The sequence below is a fragment of the Saimiri boliviensis genome, chromosome 4, assembly GCF_048565385.1.
Source record: "Saimiri boliviensis isolate mSaiBol1 chromosome 4, mSaiBol1.pri, whole genome shotgun sequence".
Lineage (NCBI taxonomy): Eukaryota > Metazoa > Chordata > Mammalia > Primates > Cebidae > Saimiri > Saimiri boliviensis.
The window spans coordinates 131272525-131286713 of record NC_133452.1 but is presented as its reverse complement, the minus strand read 5'-3'; the positions used below and the strand labels follow the sequence as shown (position 1 = coordinate 131286713).

At 55.3% G+C, this 14189-nt stretch overlaps 1 protein-coding gene across 5 annotated transcripts in view; it reads right to left on the bottom strand.

The window, feature by feature from the left end:
- The window catches only part of TNXB (tenascin XB), a 74441-nt gene that overhangs the window by 39753 nt on the left and 20499 nt on the right, over positions 1 to 14189 (bottom strand). For 4 of the 5 annotated variants that reach the window (XM_074398226.1, XM_074398228.1, XM_039465528.2 and 1 more), the window contains exons 6-13: positions 13341 to 13497; positions 12902 to 13165; positions 11383 to 12132; positions 9882 to 10250; positions 8567 to 8863; positions 6197 to 6487; positions 5523 to 5828; positions 3558 to 3890 (exon numbers count right to left, since the gene is read on the bottom strand). In XM_074398226.1, the coding sequence (XP_074254327.1) occupies positions 3558 to 3890; positions 5523 to 5828; positions 6197 to 6487; positions 8567 to 8863; positions 9882 to 10250; positions 11383 to 12132; positions 12902 to 13165; positions 13341 to 13497 (2767 nt within the window). The remainder of the gene's footprint in view (positions 1 to 3557; positions 3891 to 5522; positions 5829 to 6196; positions 6488 to 8566; positions 8864 to 9881; positions 10251 to 11382; positions 12133 to 12901; positions 13166 to 13340; positions 13498 to 14189) is intronic. The other variant, XM_074398227.1, reaches the window with a different exon arrangement.

Here is a 14189-nt window from a genome sequence, read left to right as displayed (position 1 = left end):
CCCGCTGGATGAGTATTAAAGAAAGCTTTGTGGTCAGGTGTGGTGGCTCACACCTATAATCCCAGCACTTCGGGAGGCTGAGGTGGTGGAACACTTGAGGTCAGGAGTTTGAGACCAGCCTTGCTGACATGTGAAACCCCGTCTCTATTAAAAATACAAAAATTAGCCAGGCGTGGTGGCACGTGCCTGCAATCCCAGCTACTCGGGAGGCTGAGGCAGGAGAATTGCTTGAACCTGGGAGGCAGAGGTTGCAGTGAGCTGAGATCATACCACCACATTCCAGCCTGGGTAACAGAGCAAGATTCAGTCCCAAAAAAAAAAAAAGAAAGAAAGAAAAAGAAATCTTGCTTCGAGCTGCACTGATGAAGAGGCCAATGTCTTTTTTTTTTTTTTTTTTTTTTTTTTTTTTTTGAGACGGAGTTTCGCTCTTGTTACCCAGGCTGGAGTGCAGTGGCGTGATCTCGGCTCACCGCAACCTCCGCCTCCTGGGTTCAGGCAATTCTCCTGCCTCAGCCTCCTGAGTAGCTGGGATTATAGGCACGCGCCACCATGCCCAGCTAATTTTTTGTATTTTTAGTAGAGACGGGGTTTCACCATGTTGACCAGGTTGGTCTCGATCTCTCGACCTTGTGATCCACCCGCCTCGGCCTCCCAAAGTGCTGGGATTACAGGCTTGAGCCACCGCGCCCGGCCGAGGCCAATGTCTTATGCACAGTCTCCCATCCAAGTACTAACCAACCTGACCCTGCTTAGCTTCTGAGATCAGAGGAGATGATGGCGCACGTTCAGGGTGGTATGGCTTTAGATGCATGTGCATTCTGACCAAGTAACTGAACCACCTAAAGGGGACAAAGCAGACCCCGAAGTAAGAATATGTATAGCAATTCTCACAGCAGACACTGGCAGCATGTTTATTTCTGCCAGGCCCATCTTGGATGCTTTACATTTGTTAACTCACTTAACCCTCACAATAGCTCTGTGAGGTAGGTGTCATTTTTCGGACAAGGAAACAGGGACGCAGAAAGTTTTAAACTTGGCTGTGCGGTGACTCACACCTATAATTCCAGCACTTTGGGAGGCCGAGGCAGGCGGATCACCTGAGGTTGGGAGTTCAAGACCAGACTGACCAACATGGAGAAACTCCATCTCTACTAAAAATACAAAATTAGCTGGGCATGGTGGTGCATGCCTGTAATCCCAGCTAATCAGGAGGCTGCGGCAGAAGAATCACTTGAACTCGGAGGTGGAGGTTGCAGTGAGCTGAGATCGCGCCATTGCACTCCAGCATGGGCAAACAAGAGCAAAACTCCATCTCAAAAAAAAAAAAGAAAGAAAAAAGAAAGAAAGGAAGTTTAAAACTTGCAAGAGAGGACACAAACAGATGGAAAATCATTCCATGCTCATGGTTAGGAAGAATCAATATTGTGAAAATGGCCATACTACCCAAAGTAATTTACAGATTCAATGCTATCCCCATCAAGCTACCTATAACCCTCTTCACAGAACCGGAAAAAACCACCTTAAACTTCATATGGAACTAAAAGAGAACCTGCATAGCCAAGACAATCCTAAGCAAAAAGAACAAAGCTGGAGGCATCAAACTACCAGACTTCAAACTATACTACAAGGCTACAGTAATCAAAACAGGATGGTACTTGTACCAAAACAGAGATATAGACCAATGGAACAGAACAGAGGCCTCAGAGGCAATGCCACACATCTACAACCATCCAATCTTTGACAACCCTGACAAAAACAAGCAATGGGGAAAGGATTCCCTGTTTAATAAATTGTACTGGGAAAACTGGCTAGCCATGTGCAGAAAGCAGAAACTGGACCCCTTCCTGGCACCTTACACTAAAATTAACTCCAGGTGGATTAAGACTTAAACATAAGCCCTAACACCATAAAAACCCTAAAAGAAAACCTAGGCAAAACCATTCAGAACATAGGCATAGGCAAGGACTTCATGACTAAAACACCAAAAGCATTGGCAACAAATAGACAAATGGGACCTAATATTAAACTCCAGAGCTTCTGCACAGCAAAAGAAACAATCGTTAGAGTGAACTGGCAACCAACAGAATGGGAAAAAATTTTGCAATCTACCCATCTGACAAATGGCTAATATCCAGAATCTACAAAGAACTAAAACAGATTTATAAGGGGGGGGGGAACCCATTCAAGGGTGGGCAAAGAATATGAACAGACTCTTTTCAAAAAAAGACATACATGAGGCCAACAAACATATGAAAAAATGTTCATCATCACTGGTCATTAGAGAAGTGCAAATCTAAACCACATGGAGATACCATCTCATGCCAGTTAGAATGGTGATCATTAAAAAATCTGGAGACAACAGATGCTGGAGAGGATGTCGAGAAAGAGGAATGCTTTTACACTGTTGGTGGGAGTGTAAATTAGTTCAACCATTGTGGAAGACAGTGTGGCAATTCCAGCCGGGCGCGGTGGCTCAAGCCTGTAATCCCAGCACTTTGGGAGGCCGAGGCGGGTGGATCACGAGGTCAAGAGATCGAGACCATCCTGGTCAACATGGTGAAACCCCGTCTCTACTAAAAAATACTAAAAATTAGCTGGGCATGGTGGCGTGTGCCTGTAATCCCAGCTACTCAGGAGGCTGAGGCAGGAGAATTGCCTGAACCCAGGAGGCGGAGGTTGCGGTGAGCCGAGATAGCACCATTGCACTCCAGCCTGGGCAGCAAGAGCGAAACTCCGTCTCAAAAAAAAAAAAAAAAAAAAAAAAAAAAAAAAGACAGTGTGGCAATTCCTCAAGAACCTAGAAATAGAAATTCCATTTGATCCAGCAATTCCATTACTGGGTATATACCCAAAGGATTATAAATCGTTCTATTATAAAGACACATGCACACGTATGTTCACTGTGGCACTGTTTACGCTAGCAAAGACTTGGGACAAACCCAGATGCCCATCGATGATAGACTGGACAAGGAAAATGTGGTACATATACACCATGGAATACTATGCAGCCATAAAAAAACGATGAGTTTGTGTCCTTTGTAGGGACATGGATGAAAGTGGAAACCATCATTCTCGGCAAACAGACACAAGTACAGAAAATCAAACACTGCACGTTCTCACTCATAGGTGGGTGTTGAACAATTAGAACACATGGACACAGGGAGGGGAGCACTACACACTGGGGTCTGTGGGGGGGACTAGGAGAAGGACAGTGGGGGGTAGGGAGTTGGGGAGGGATAACATGGGGAGAAATGCAATATAGGTGACAGGGATGGAGGCAGCAAACCACATTGCCATGTATGCACCTATGCAACAATCCTGAATGTTCTGCACATGTACCCCAGAACCTAAAGTGCAATAAAATATTTTTTTAAAAAAACTTGCCCAGGGCTATGAAAGCTGGTGGTGCCCTAGTCCCCAGTGACATGCTCTTTCTAGGTCTTCCCCGGCAGTTGGCCTCAAGACTCCACTGGAGCAAGGAGAGCAACTGGCTACAGGGAAGAAGCTGGGAGCCAGCAGTGAAAGGGAACCAGAGGAGGCCCCTGCCCCTCACTCACCTGTGACGCCCACGGCGGACACGGGGCCCACGCGCCGCCCCTCGTGGAGGCCGTACAGGTGCATCTTGTACTTGCGCTCGGGCTCCAGGCCCCCCACGGTGACCTCGCTCTCCTCGCCCCCGACACGCACAGCCTGGGGTCGCCCATCCCTGTCCTTGTACTGCACGGTGAAGGAGTCAAAGCGGCCCTGGGGGACGGTCCAGGAGAGGCTCAGCGAGTCAGGGGAGGCTCCTGTCACTGTCAGCTCCCCCAGGAGCGGCTCCTCGGGGGGTTCCGGGGCCTCCGTGCTGGGTTCTGTGGGGCTGGGGGTCTCGTCCACAACCTCCTGAGGAGCTGAGAGAAGAGGCAGAGGCATATAGGGCTGCTGGCTTTGCTGCTACTGCCAACAGGGGATATGGAAATGCCCTCATGCTGTGGGCTCAGGGGCTCTGTTGCCTTTGTATTCGCCATTCAGTCACTCGCGGATGGAGAAGACTGAGACAGCTCCTACCCCATCCTGCTCTGGTGGGTTCTGTGTGGGTTCTGTCTCCCTTCATGTCTGAGAAAGGAGCCGAGATGGGAAGAGAGGAAGCCTCTGAGGGTTATTCCAAACCATGTTCACTGACAGCGCTGACCTCAGACAGCCAGGCTCTTCCCACCTGTGCCCTCCCCACGGCACTCTGGCTGCCGCACCCCTCATACGAGGATCAGACCACAGAATGTGTTCCTGCTATGGCCTCCCCAGGCAGCCCTGCCCCTCCCTCCCCTTTGAACCCAAGGAATGAACTGCTAAGGCGGGGCTCTGGGCAGAGTGGGAGAAAAATTCTGGGGTGAGTGGGATCCAGGGAGGGCCGTGCCCTTCCCTGGCTGGCTCTGGAATCACAGCCCTGTGGCCCCTGCCCGCCCCCTGCAGTTAGGTCTCTACCAAGGCTCCATGGAGCGGGGAGACTGTGGCACAAGGGAAGCCAGCCCTTCACTGACCCACTCCCTTGTACACGGGGGACTAATTGGAGATAGACTGAGGAAAGAACCGGCATGAATGATGATCCAGGGGAAGGGAAGGAGGTGGGGAGCAAAAAAGATTACTGGGAAGTGAGAGAGTCAGGGAGAAATTGCAGCTCACTCTGAAAAAGGTTTTGCTGCTCCTTGCACTATTCTAAGTGTTATCTGTCTATTAGCTCTGTGTGGTGGTAACCATTACCATCACCAGCTGACAGAAGGGAAAGCGGAGGCACAGAGGGGTTAAGCAACTTGCACAGGGTCCACAGGAACTAAGTTGCAAGGCTGGTAGTGAGACTCAGGCATTGGCTCTGGGGTCTCTGCTCCTAACCACTGTCCACACTATCTCTCATCGAAGAATTCACAGGCCATGGGAATGGCACCACACAGGGAAAGGCTGGGCACATGGAGGAACAGGCTGGGGTGCTGAGCTCCACGCAATCCCTTTGCCCTGTTCCAAGTGGGCTGGGAGTCAAGGAGTCGGGAGCTGGGAGGGGTCCTCTTCATGCTGCAAAAAGGCCGAAGAAACGTGGTGCTCTTGTCACTTGGATCTGCCACCTCTGAACACAGCAGAAATAGCAGGAGGGTGTGGGGAGCAGGTAACAGAAGCTCAGAAGTGACCACGGCCCAAACCAGACCATGAAGGAGCCCGGTAAAAACTGTAGGGTGAGAACACAGTGACTAAATGGGGAGGACATCTGTGGGGAGACAACCCCGGGTCGGGGGACGAGTCCAGGTGCTTCGAATGGGGAAATATGACCTGCCCTTGGAGATAAACAGTAAGGCTGAGAAAGATGAGGAGCTGGAGGCTGGATGAGGAGACCTGGCATGCAGAGGATAGGAGAGCAGTGGAGGAGGACGTGGGTGGGGGCTTTGGCAAAATGAGCTGAGAAGGTGAAGGTGGAGGGAGGCTGGAAGGAGCCCTAGCCAAGTCCCGCTCGCAGCATGGGGCTAGCAGGCGGGGGAGGCCTGGCAGCCATGACTCACCAGTCTTGGCCACCACAGACTCGGGCCCCACACGCTGCCTGCCACGAAGCCCGTAGAGGTTCATCTTATATTTCCGGTCGGGATCCAGGCCGGGGACGGTAACCTCGTTCTCATCCCCTGCAACAGGCACTGCCTGGGGCTGCCCCTGTGCATCCTTGTACTGGACCATGAACGAGTCAAAGGGGCCCTGGGCCACCGTCCATGAGAGGCGCAAGGAGTCTGGGGTCACGCCGGTCACCGTCAGTTCCCCCAGGACGGGCTGTTCCAGGGACTCGGGGTGGGGGGGCTCCTCTTTCCTCTCTGGAGCTGTAAACAAGATCCAGCCAGATGCTGAACTGGCAGCCTGGGACTGGGGCTTGGGGTTTGGATGAGATGTCACACCTACAGGGGGTTGGGAGGGGGGGGAGTCACTACTCCATTAATTTGAATGCTAAACTCCTGGGCAGCCTGACACAGCCAGGGTATGACACACCTTCTGGGCCTTGGAGAGCTGCTGCTTGGGATGGAAGGGGCCCAGCAGTGCGGGGGAGTCTGGCTGCCCCTCAGCCCAGGAGCGGGGCCAGGATGCTGGAGTCAGCTGTCTTCCTGGGGATCTCCAGCTAGTTTCAGGCTAAAGGCAAGTGTGCAGAGGGCTGAGAGGGGGTCACGTGGGGGCTGCAGTGGCCGCTACTCACCAGTGGTTCCATCGGCTGTGAGAGGCCCATACCGCTTCTTGTTCGCGATCCCAAACAGAGTGAATCTGTACTTGTGGTCAGGGTCCAGTGAGGAGACAACAACCGAACGCTCGGGCCCTTCCACAGGTATGACTTGGGGCCGTCCATCCCTGTCCCTGTACTGGACCATGAAGGTGTCGAACTGGCCCTCAGGGACAGTCCAGAAGAGGTGCAGTGAGTCTGGGGTGGGGTCTGTCACCCACAGGTTTCCCAGGCGGGGTGGAGTCCCTGGACTTGAGTCAGTCCGAGGCACTAGGAAGAGCGGGTAGAGAGAAGGGAAGGACTCAGGTCAAAGGAGAATGGGGAAGCCAAGTCCCATGTAGGGATGCTGTGTGAGGTTGTGCAGGTCGCTCACTGCACAAAAGCACACTTGCTGAGGGAGTACAGAGGGACTGAAATTCAGCCAACATTCTGCCTGCTGCGCTGTGTGCCCTGGTGAGGAGCAGTGTCCACTTAGAGGAATGGGTGCCTTATTCCAAATGGCATGGAAGCACTGTGTGGAGCAGCGTGGCTCTGCCTCCATCCACAACCCCGAGCAGTGGGGAGAAGGAAGGGAGCCCAGCCAGGCCCTTTCACATGTCCACAGCCAGGGAAATCTTCCCAGAACAACCTCCCTGCTTCCAAGCCTGACTACTTACTAGCTGGCTGCTTCTCCAAGAGAGGAGAGCACAATCTTTGAAGTGTTTTAATGTGAAACAGCTTCCCTCACCTACGCTGCAGCCCTCCTCCTTGGGAACTTTGACCCGTGGGTGGACTCCCCCACCTGCATCTGACCCTTCACTCCCCAGCGGCTGTGCCATCAGCATTTCGACACGCTACTGTCATGCCCCTGCCCCGCATCCTGAGTGCATCTCTCCAGCCTCCATCTTCCCTCTTTACTCGCATTCCCAGCGCGGATTCCAGAAAGTGCTGTCTACACTGATTGTAGCCATGTCCTCGTCTCCGTCGCCCTCCCAATCCAGCTTCACCCCGCCACCAGGCAGCAGCTCTCATGGAGGCCAGTGGTGACCTTGTCATTGCTAAATCCTGTGGACGCTCCGTAGATTTTGAATCACTGTTCTGGAATCTGACAAGTCCAACCACGCCCTCCTTCCTGGAGTCCAGACGGCACCCTCCCCGATTCTGCCCCTCCCTGCAAGTCACTCCTCAAGCTACCCTGTGGGCTCTTTTTCCTCTGCCTTTGCTCTGAGTGTAGGCTGTCCCCAGGGTTCCAGTGGCCCTGTCTCTTCCCCAGCCCCACACTGCTACCCTGGCGCCTCAATTCTCCTGATCTATAAAGTGAGCATGCCTCCTAGGTGGGCTTTAAGGAGTAAGTGTCGTGATCCACTTAGAGAACGTCTTGATCACAATTGACTGTTAATAAATGCACAAAAGATATTTCTGTAAGTGTCCCTTAGATGTTGATCTAAGCTTATCTAAGGCGTTGTTCCACACCTCTGCTGCTCTGTGCCTCAGGGAATGGGACTGTCTCATCTAGAATCCTGGGGGCTGCCTGGCACACCTTGCTTTCCTTTGCCTCCCACATCCAGCCCCCCTGCCACATCCCAGCCAATTCGTCTTTTTTTTTTTTTTTTTTTGAGACAGGGTGTTGCTCTGTGCAGAATGTGGATAGCACCCAGGCTGGAGTACAGTGGCACAATCATGGTTCACTGCAGTCTCGGTCTTCTGGGCTCAAGTGATCCTCCCACCTCAGCCTCTCAAGTAGGTGGGACTACAGGCATGCACTACCACACCTGGCTAATATCTTTTGTTGTAGTAGAGATGGGGTCTTGCTATGTTGCCAGGCTGGTCTCAAACTCCTAGCCTCAAGTGATCCTGCTTGAGGAGGCCTCGGCTTCCAAAGGTTCTAGAATTATAGGCAGGATCCACCCTGCCAGCCCTTAACAGCTCTTAACTCCCATCTTCAGCTAGTCTCAGCAGCAGCCACAGTGCAATTTGCAAGATAAATATCTAGTCACATCACTCTCCCACTTCACCCTTCAGAGGCCCTCTAGGGGTCTTCAAATGAGGTCCGAGCCCCTCACACAAACCAGAAAGCCCTGAGACCAGGCCTTTTGGCAGCCCCACATGCCCTGTTCTCCAGCTGGAAGAAACTGTGGCAGTGATTCTCCTGCTGGCCATGCTCTCCCCAGCTCGTTCACCGTGACTCCCTCGGGCTGCACTGAGCTTCTCAACCTCCGTGGCTGCCCCACCACTACCTCCCCTTCAGAATTCAGCTCATGCACCACTGCCTCCAAGAAGCTTTCCTGGAGCTCCCAAAGAGGTTCCCAACGCAATGAGAAAACCTCCTTCAGGGCAGTACAGAGGGCAGGGTGTAGTGTCGTCACTCACAGGTCTTGGCTTCAGCCACCAGGGGACCATGCCTCTTCTTGCCAACGAACCCATATAGGACAAACTTGTACTTGCGGCCAGGATCCAGGGAGGTGAGGACAGCAGAGCGCTGGGGCCCTTCCACGGGCACCACCTGGGGCTGCCCGTCCCTGTCCTTGTACTGGATCACGAAGGAGTCAAACTCGCCCTCGGGGACTGTCCAGTGCAGGAGCAAGGAGTCAGAGGTCCGGTCCGTCACTGTCAGCTCACCCAGGCGTGGCGGGCCGGAGGACTTCCCAGGCTTCTCCTCATCTGCGTCTGGAGTTTGGGAGCCAAAAGCAAAGCATGGTGGACTCAATCATTCTTTTGTCTGTGTCTCCTTCCTTCTCCCCTGCCCACCTCACTCCATCCTGGATAGCTCCCTCCCTGGAAGACTCTATTTTCCCGCCCCTCAGCCCTTTGTGACCACCTCTCCTGGAAGAGGGACGTTTCCCTCTCAGTCTCCGCTCCTTCCCTTCTAACAGTTTCTCCATCTCTCACAAAGTCTTGGTCCCTTTGCACACCAGAATCTTTGCGGGGGTTTCAGGTCCCCCCTGGTTCTGCATGAGAGTTTTAGACCTCCCCTCTGCAGCTTCAGAGGAGTCTGAAGTCTCCTCCGCCCACCTGAGCTGCTCTGTCTCTCACCACGATCTCTTCCAGAGGTGAGCTTGGGATCCCACAGAGAGGAACAAAGAGGGGGTGTGAAAGTCAGGTACCCTGGGCCCTGTCCTTCACTGACCCTGCAAACCTCATCCATGTCTGAAGTCCTGATGGCTGTGGAGCCCCCTGCCCCAAGGAGCCTTCACCCCCACCAGAAGCTGGCTGATGGAACCATGGACTGCTGTCCACTGCAAACCAGGCTCCCAGCGACAAGGTGTCAGGGGCTGAGGGTCAGTGTCCAGAGGCCTTCCCATGCCCACCCTGAAAGATCAGCAGGGCAGGGAAGGGCAGAGGAGCAACTGAAGAGTGAGGGCAGGGGACAGTGCAAGGAAAGCTACAGGTGGAGGGCCAGGGACCTTCAGCCTCTCTCCTGGAATCTCTGTCCCACCGTGGAGCTTTTTTCCTCTGTCTCTTTCGCCTCTCCCTACCTACCCTCATCATTGTTTTAAGATCCCCCTCCATTGTCTTCCTAATGAACCTGCAATTCCTTTTCTTTCCTTTTCTCCTACTATCCAGGGCCAAACATCACCCCTGCCCTTCACGGGACCCTCAATATCCATCCCACCTCTGAAGGCCCAATAGCCCCAGCTTCTTCCCCAAACTCGGGATACTGATCTGAGCAAAGTCCAGGATGTACCCATAATGCCTTGGTAGATGATGGGATCAGAGGGCTTGCCCCCAGGAGGGACCCCACGAAGTGACAGCTCATAGGGGGATCCAGGAGCGGGTGGAGGCACCAGAGCCTGGCGGACGTCCCCTGGCAGCAGTTCCTCATGTGCCCCTGGCCCCTCGGGCACCCTCAGGCGCAGTTGGAAGTGGGCAAAGGTGTCGGGCTGGGCAGTCCAGGCCACACGGAGGCGCCCTGTCTCATCTCTGCCCAGCACCCTCAACTCTCCCAGCTCCTGGGGGCGCTGCTGCAGGAGAGGGGCCTGGGCCCCTTGGGTCGTCGAGGGGCCTGAGGGAGGAGGCTCATCAGTAGTCCCCAAGAGGCCAGAGGGTGAGGACCCTAGAAGGGGCAGGGTGAGAAAAAGAGGAGAGTCCAGCATGAGAACTAGAAAGGAATCCCCAGTCCTCAGGTTCTGCCTTCCAGCCTCTTAACAGCCTCGAGACCCTCCACTCTTCTACTTCTGGTTCCACCACCTGGGCCACCCCTCCTCCCAAAGGTCAGCCAGTCCTCCAAACACCCCCATCTACCATTCCTGAGCAGACAGGCCTGTGCTTCAGGCAGGTAATAAGTAAAATAAATTCTGCTATCCCTCATCCCACAAGGCTTCCATGACCTCTAGCCCCCAGGGACTTCCATGCCCCTCCCCACATACATCCCCACCCCCACCACTGGGTGGCGGTCAGGTGGTTTCCATTAGTGCTGCAGTGAGAAGCCTGGAAGAAAGACAGTGGTGTTAGAGAGGGAGGATGCAAGAGGAGAGTGGGCAGTGGGAAGAAAGAGAGGGTGTGGGGATGGACATCCAGGTCAGGTGGCATCTGGGCCCTATGGGGGAAGAAGAGGTCCACCACCCTCCCCACAGCAGCCACAGGGTGCCCTTCCCCAAGCCCAGACATCGTTCCTGTGGGAGAGACCAGCATAAAGTGAGCCAGGAGGTCTGAAAAGGCAGCTCAAGAAGCAGTGGTTTCATCCCCCACATCCAGTTGCTGCCTGATGGCACCCAGGCCACCCCCACGCAGTTCTGATGTGTCTCTTCAAGGTCAAGGCCAAATTGTGGAAAACAGTAACCACTGACCACAGTCTTCAGCACCCTCACCACAGTGAATCAGAGGGGGAATCACTGTTTTCAATTCCCAGCCCACTCAAACCGCTCCAGTGAATCTTTGCAGGTGCCCAACCACATCCCCGTCGATGGCCTAAAATAGCAATCCTGAAGCCACCAGGGAACCCCAAAGACGGGGCCGCCTTGACCTTAAGCAGCCACAGGACGATGCCAGGACCCTGGTGTGAAGACGTCTTCTAGGGACACTGGACTCATGCTTTGTCCCGGGGCCCCCTGGAGCCTGAACCAGGTAGGGCCTGAAGGTAGAAGGGTGCAGTGGGGGGTGGCAGGGGAGGAACTCGTGAATGCAGGCTCCAACGGCAGGTGAGGCTGGACAGGGGATAGGTGTCCCGTGGCCCCAGCCCACGCTACCTGTGGTGGTGATGAAGGCGTAGGACTTGGAGGTCTGCCCCGCCCGCACCCCGTGGACCTCCACGTGGTAGGTGGTGCCGGGCCTGAGGTCGGGCAGGCTGACGGTGCGCGTGGTGCCCGGCACGGTCAGCTCACCGCCGGGGCCCTCTGCAGGCGGCTGAGGCCGCCAGCGCAGCACCACGCGCTCGAACTGGCCGCGGAGCCCGTCGAGAGACACAAGAAGGGCGCCGTCAGCGGAACTGCCCAGCACCTCAGGCTTGGGGTGGCGGGGCGCAGCCACCCGGTCGACACCTTCAGGCGAGAGGCCGTAGATGCCCTGGTTGGAGTCCCGCTTCCTGGTGCCGGGGTCGGGGCTGGCGGTGGGGCGGGGGTGGCGGGGCCGGGGTGCGGGGGAGCCGGCGGGGGCGGCGGCCGCCCGACGCCGCTGCAAGTATTCATGGATGTGGCGCGCCACCGACGCGTAAGTCTGGTTGGCCCGCAGTGGGTAGCCGTGAGCCCGCAGGTGGCGCTCCAGGTCCTGCACCGTGCCGCGGAAGCGGCCCAGCTCGGCCGTCAGGTTGCCCCAAGGCCGCCGTGGGGGCTGGGACGAGCTTGGCCGGGGCCGGGACTCCTCCTCGCCTTCCTCTGCGGGCCTCGAGGGCCGAGGGGGCTGTGGGGGACGCGGGGGACGCGGGGCTGGGGCTGGCCGGGACTGGGGCTTGGGGGGCGGGGATGGGGGGCGCACCTCCGGGTAACTGTAGTGGCCTGGTGCTGCCAGGAGCGAAAAAGGGGGAGGAGAACAGGTCAGTGGCAGCTCCCTCCGGCGCTTCTCCCCGCGGCAGCCCCTCCCCTATCCCTCCCACCGGAGCCCCACCTGGAAAGAGAACGGAGGGAAATCGGTCAGTGTCCCCGAGTCCCCCCATCCCCCTCCAAGCCCACCACTGTTGGTGCCCTAGAAAGAAGAGACAAGCCCATGGGTGGGGCCCTGGAGCTGAAGAAGAGAAAGGGGAGTTGGGCAAGAGAAAATGAGCTACAGCGAGGTGGGCGTCCCCTGGTCACAGGAAAAGAAAAGAAATATCCAGGTATCTGTTAAGAAACCTTGAGGTTTAGTGGAAAGTCACGGCTGTGAGACCCACCTCCCAGCAATCCCAATCCTGAAGTCAACAGGACTGATGATCTCTAATCTGCCTAATTCCAGTCCCACAAGATCCATTAGCACAAGGCCTGTCCCCGTACCTAAATGTAAATACGAACATCCCTTAACTGGATGGATCAGACAGCATCTCCTATTCACTTCTCTCCCTGGGGCGGTTCCTTCCATAATCTAACCTGTAGCCTTCCTATAGGACTCCAGGCATCGGAGGGCTCTGTCTCCCCAGTGGCCTCAGGACAGAGCAAGGCCCCCAGCAGGTGCCTGGAGACTGCCACACACCTGCCAGATGCATTCAGAGGAGCCTGTGAGCCCCGGGCCTGGGCTCCTGAGAAGGAGGATCCAAGGCTGGGAAACCAGGGCACTTCCCTAACCTCTGGCCAGCCATACCTGTGTTGGCCCTGACAGAAGCCGGGTAGCTGACTGCCCGGCCCCGCTCCGCTGTGACAGTCACCACATATTCCACGCCTGGCATCAGGTCAGTCAGCAGTGTCCTGTCTGCTTCAGGGGGCACTTCCAGCCGTACCCTCTGGTTGCCGGCACTGACATAGGACACCACAAATCGGTCCACCTCGGCCTGGGGACGCAGCCAGCTGAGCTCCAGTGTTGTTGGCGTCACAGCCACCACTCGGAGGTCCTGGGGCCCATCGATCACTAGCCAAGTTAAAAGAGAGGAAGGCTCAGGTGGGTGTCTCGTTCTTCAGTCGTCAGCTTTCCTTCCAAGAGCCTAGCCCCCATCCAGCCCCTCCCCTCTCCCTCTGGAAGGCAGATTCCCTCTGCAGTCCGGATCTCCACCCAGGACTCCAGCCCCCGCAGCCCGTGCTCTCACTGGTGGTGATGGTCTTGGAGGCAGGAGGGCCCCAGCTGGTCCCTCGAAGGGCTCGGACAGTGACCTGGTACTCCTGTCCAGGAGCCAGTCCTCTCTGGTCATACGCTGAGGCAGAACTTGGAACCCGTGCTGTGAATGGGGGGCTCGCCCCCTCTGTCTGTGAGAGGGAGCACCAGGTGGTTCAGGGGCTGGCACTCTCGCCTCTGCTGCTCAATCCCCCTTATCTCTTGTTTCTCCAATTCTAAACAGTGTCAACGTGTGACTGTGTGGAACTTGGCCCTGTACAAGCTGGGGAGCACAGGCAGTAACAGCAAACATGCTGAGAGCACTAACTCCTTGCCAGCCACTGTTCTAGGCGATTTACATACGTGAACTCACTTCATTCTCACAACAACCCCATGAAATAGGTTCTATTAGTCCCACTTCACAGATAAAAAAACTGAGACACAGAAGGAAAAGTATCCTGCCAAGGTCACCAACACCAAGAAAGTGCCAAGGATTTAGGCTCTGACAGTGTGATCCCAGAATCCCCTCTCATGGGCACCCCCTGTTCATCTGCCAGAATTCCACCCAACATGCACCAGGACTCTCCCTCCGGCTTTGCCCTAGCAACTCTGACTACCTGGGCATGAGGAGGCTTCTCTGAAGCACAGTCCTTTCAGAACAAATGAAGTAGATCAAGGATACCCCTTCAAGTTGCACTTTCTCCTTAAAGGGTCTCCCTCAGCCTGAACCTCCCGGCAGATGCCTGCTCGTGGCTGTGTAATAGGATTGTGACCCACATCACAACCCTCCCCTTGAGGGACTTTTCTTATCTCTTCAGCAGGCTTGTAGGCTCCTCTTTTTTTT